Genomic DNA, 2,177 nt, shown 5'->3' on the forward strand with positions numbered 1-2,177 from the left:
CAACTCCATTTTTCCTCACCTTTTCATCTCCAGAGAAATATATCATATGATCATCTGAATCAAAAATGCCAGTCCATCTCATCTCCCCAATGCCTAGTATGTCAATATTTATGCGGTCCATTTCTTCCTTAACAATATCTAATTTTTCTACATTCATGGTTCTCACATTCCACATCCCAGTCACTAGTGTCTGCTTACAACTGTTTCTCTTCCTTTGTTTTTTTAATTTTTTTAAATTTTATTAATTTAAATGAACATTTAGAGAGATTTGGAATTTCCCTTCATTGTTGTACTCTTCTCCCTGCCCAACCCTCCCCCCACCCAGTTCACTCCTCTTCAAAAAGTAAAATTATTTCATTGGTATACAACCCCCAACCCACTAAGGCCCAGAATTCACTCCACTATGTAACCTTAGTTCTGGACTCTTGTGATAACCATAATACGCCATCATATATAGCTTTTAAACTGTTCTCTTCCTCATCTGTTTCAATGCAGTATACAGAATTTATCCAGTTTTTCTCAGTATTACCCCAACCCTGATGTCAGTCCCATTCTACAACAGTGGCACAATGCATTATTTGTCCTTTTGTGTCTGAGACACTTCACTCAGCATAACGTCCTCCAGGGTCACCCATTTTGAATAAAATTGCATGAGTTCCTTGTTTTTCAATGCAGCATAGTATTCCACTGTGTGAATGTACCACAGCTTCTCTATCCATGGGTTTGCTGATGGGCACTTAGGTTGTTTCCAACTCCTTGCTATTGTGAACAAAGCTGCGATAAACATGGGTGGGCATATATCTGCTTGGATGTTGTTTCTCTTCTTTTGTATTTCCATACCTGAAAGCTCAACCTCAGTTGCCCTTTCTGTTATCTACATGTGAATACTACTTAAATAAATTCTATAATACTGTTTTAGTTTTCTTTTTTGTAATACTGTTTTCTAATCAAAGGAAATCTTTACAAAACTTCTCTACAAAGAGCAAAAGTGGTGCCTGGTATTGAAAAAGATTAATTAGATGCCTTGATCTATAAGAAATAATAAAATATAAGGTCAATAAGAGAGATTTTCTCAAATAAAATATTACCCTGTAAAATGCTGTACCTTGGAGGAGCCAGTGTCTGCTCTAGAAACTCCTCAATTTTAATGAAGTCTGTTTTCAACTCCTTGTTAAACATCAGGAATGGAGGATTGGTGCCTGGAGCTAAGTCCTTCAGCTCTTCAGGTTTTCTATGATTATTGAAAATAAGCAGAGTTAGGCCTATAGATAAAGCACACATTATATAAATCTCAACATTATATTAGTGACCACTGAACTCAGTTCCCAAAATGAAACATACTCTGATTTCTCTTACCTGGTCATGTCAACAGTAGTCACATTGAATTTAACTCCTTTAAGCCACAGGACCATAAAAAGGCGCTGGCAAAAAGGACAGTTTCCAATGTTCTCCCCATCACTCGCAGCCTATTAAGAAAGTTCATTCATTAGTTCATTCATTCATTCAACTAGGCTAGTTATTGGAGACACAGGCCCAGTGGAAAGTTTTTACTTTCATAGATTCTACAATTTACAGATAGAAATGATAAGTGTAAAAATCTCATTACATCTATAACCAGGAGAGGATAAAATAGATGAATGGGACCTTGCAAGAATCAAATCTCTATGCACATCCAAAAAGTACTCCAACAGGGTAAAAAGGGAAGCCACAGACTGGGAAAAAATATTTGGCAATGACATGTTTGACAAGGGACTTAAATCTAGAATTTATAAAATACTTGAGCACCACAAGATAAAGGTAAAAAACCCAGTTGAAAAATGGGCACAGGATATGAACAGACACTTCACCAAAGAAGACATTCTGATAGCAAACAATGAAGAAATGTTCAAAATCCCTAGCTCTAAGAGAGATGCTAATCAAAACAACTATGAGATATCATCTTACACCAGTAACAGAACAGCAAGCAACAAATGCTGGCGAGATTTGGGAGAAACTAGAACTCTTATTCATTGCTGGTGGGAGCGTAAAATGGTGCAACCATTACAAAAGGCTGTATGGTGTTTTCTCAAAAAGTTGCAAATAGAAATACCATTTGACCCAGCAATTCCACTACTGGGAATATACCCCAAAGAGACCATAACTGCCACCCAAGCAAATATATGCACACCCATGTTTAT

The 2,177-nt window shown here is 36.8% G+C and overlaps 1 protein-coding gene across 1 annotated transcript in view; it reads right to left on the bottom strand.

Annotated features, from left to right (window-relative positions):
- The window catches only part of CLIC2 (chloride intracellular channel 2), a 63,175-nt gene that overhangs the window by 27,247 nt on the left and 33,751 nt on the right, over positions 1–2,177 (bottom strand). The window contains exons 2-3 of the mRNA XM_006900003.1: positions 1,357–1,466; positions 1,106–1,231 (exon numbers count right to left, since the gene is read on the bottom strand). Of these exons, the coding sequence (XP_006900065.1) occupies positions 1,106–1,231; positions 1,357–1,466 (236 nt within the window). The remainder of the gene's footprint in view (positions 1–1,105; positions 1,232–1,356; positions 1,467–2,177) is intronic.

Source organism: Elephantulus edwardii, unplaced genomic scaffold (genome assembly GCF_000299155.1).
Source record: "Elephantulus edwardii isolate Elephantulus edwardi_28Jun2011 unplaced genomic scaffold, EleEdw1.0 scaffold00269, whole genome shotgun sequence".
Taxonomy (NCBI): Eukaryota; Metazoa; Chordata; class Mammalia; order Macroscelidea; family Macroscelididae; genus Elephantulus; species Elephantulus edwardii.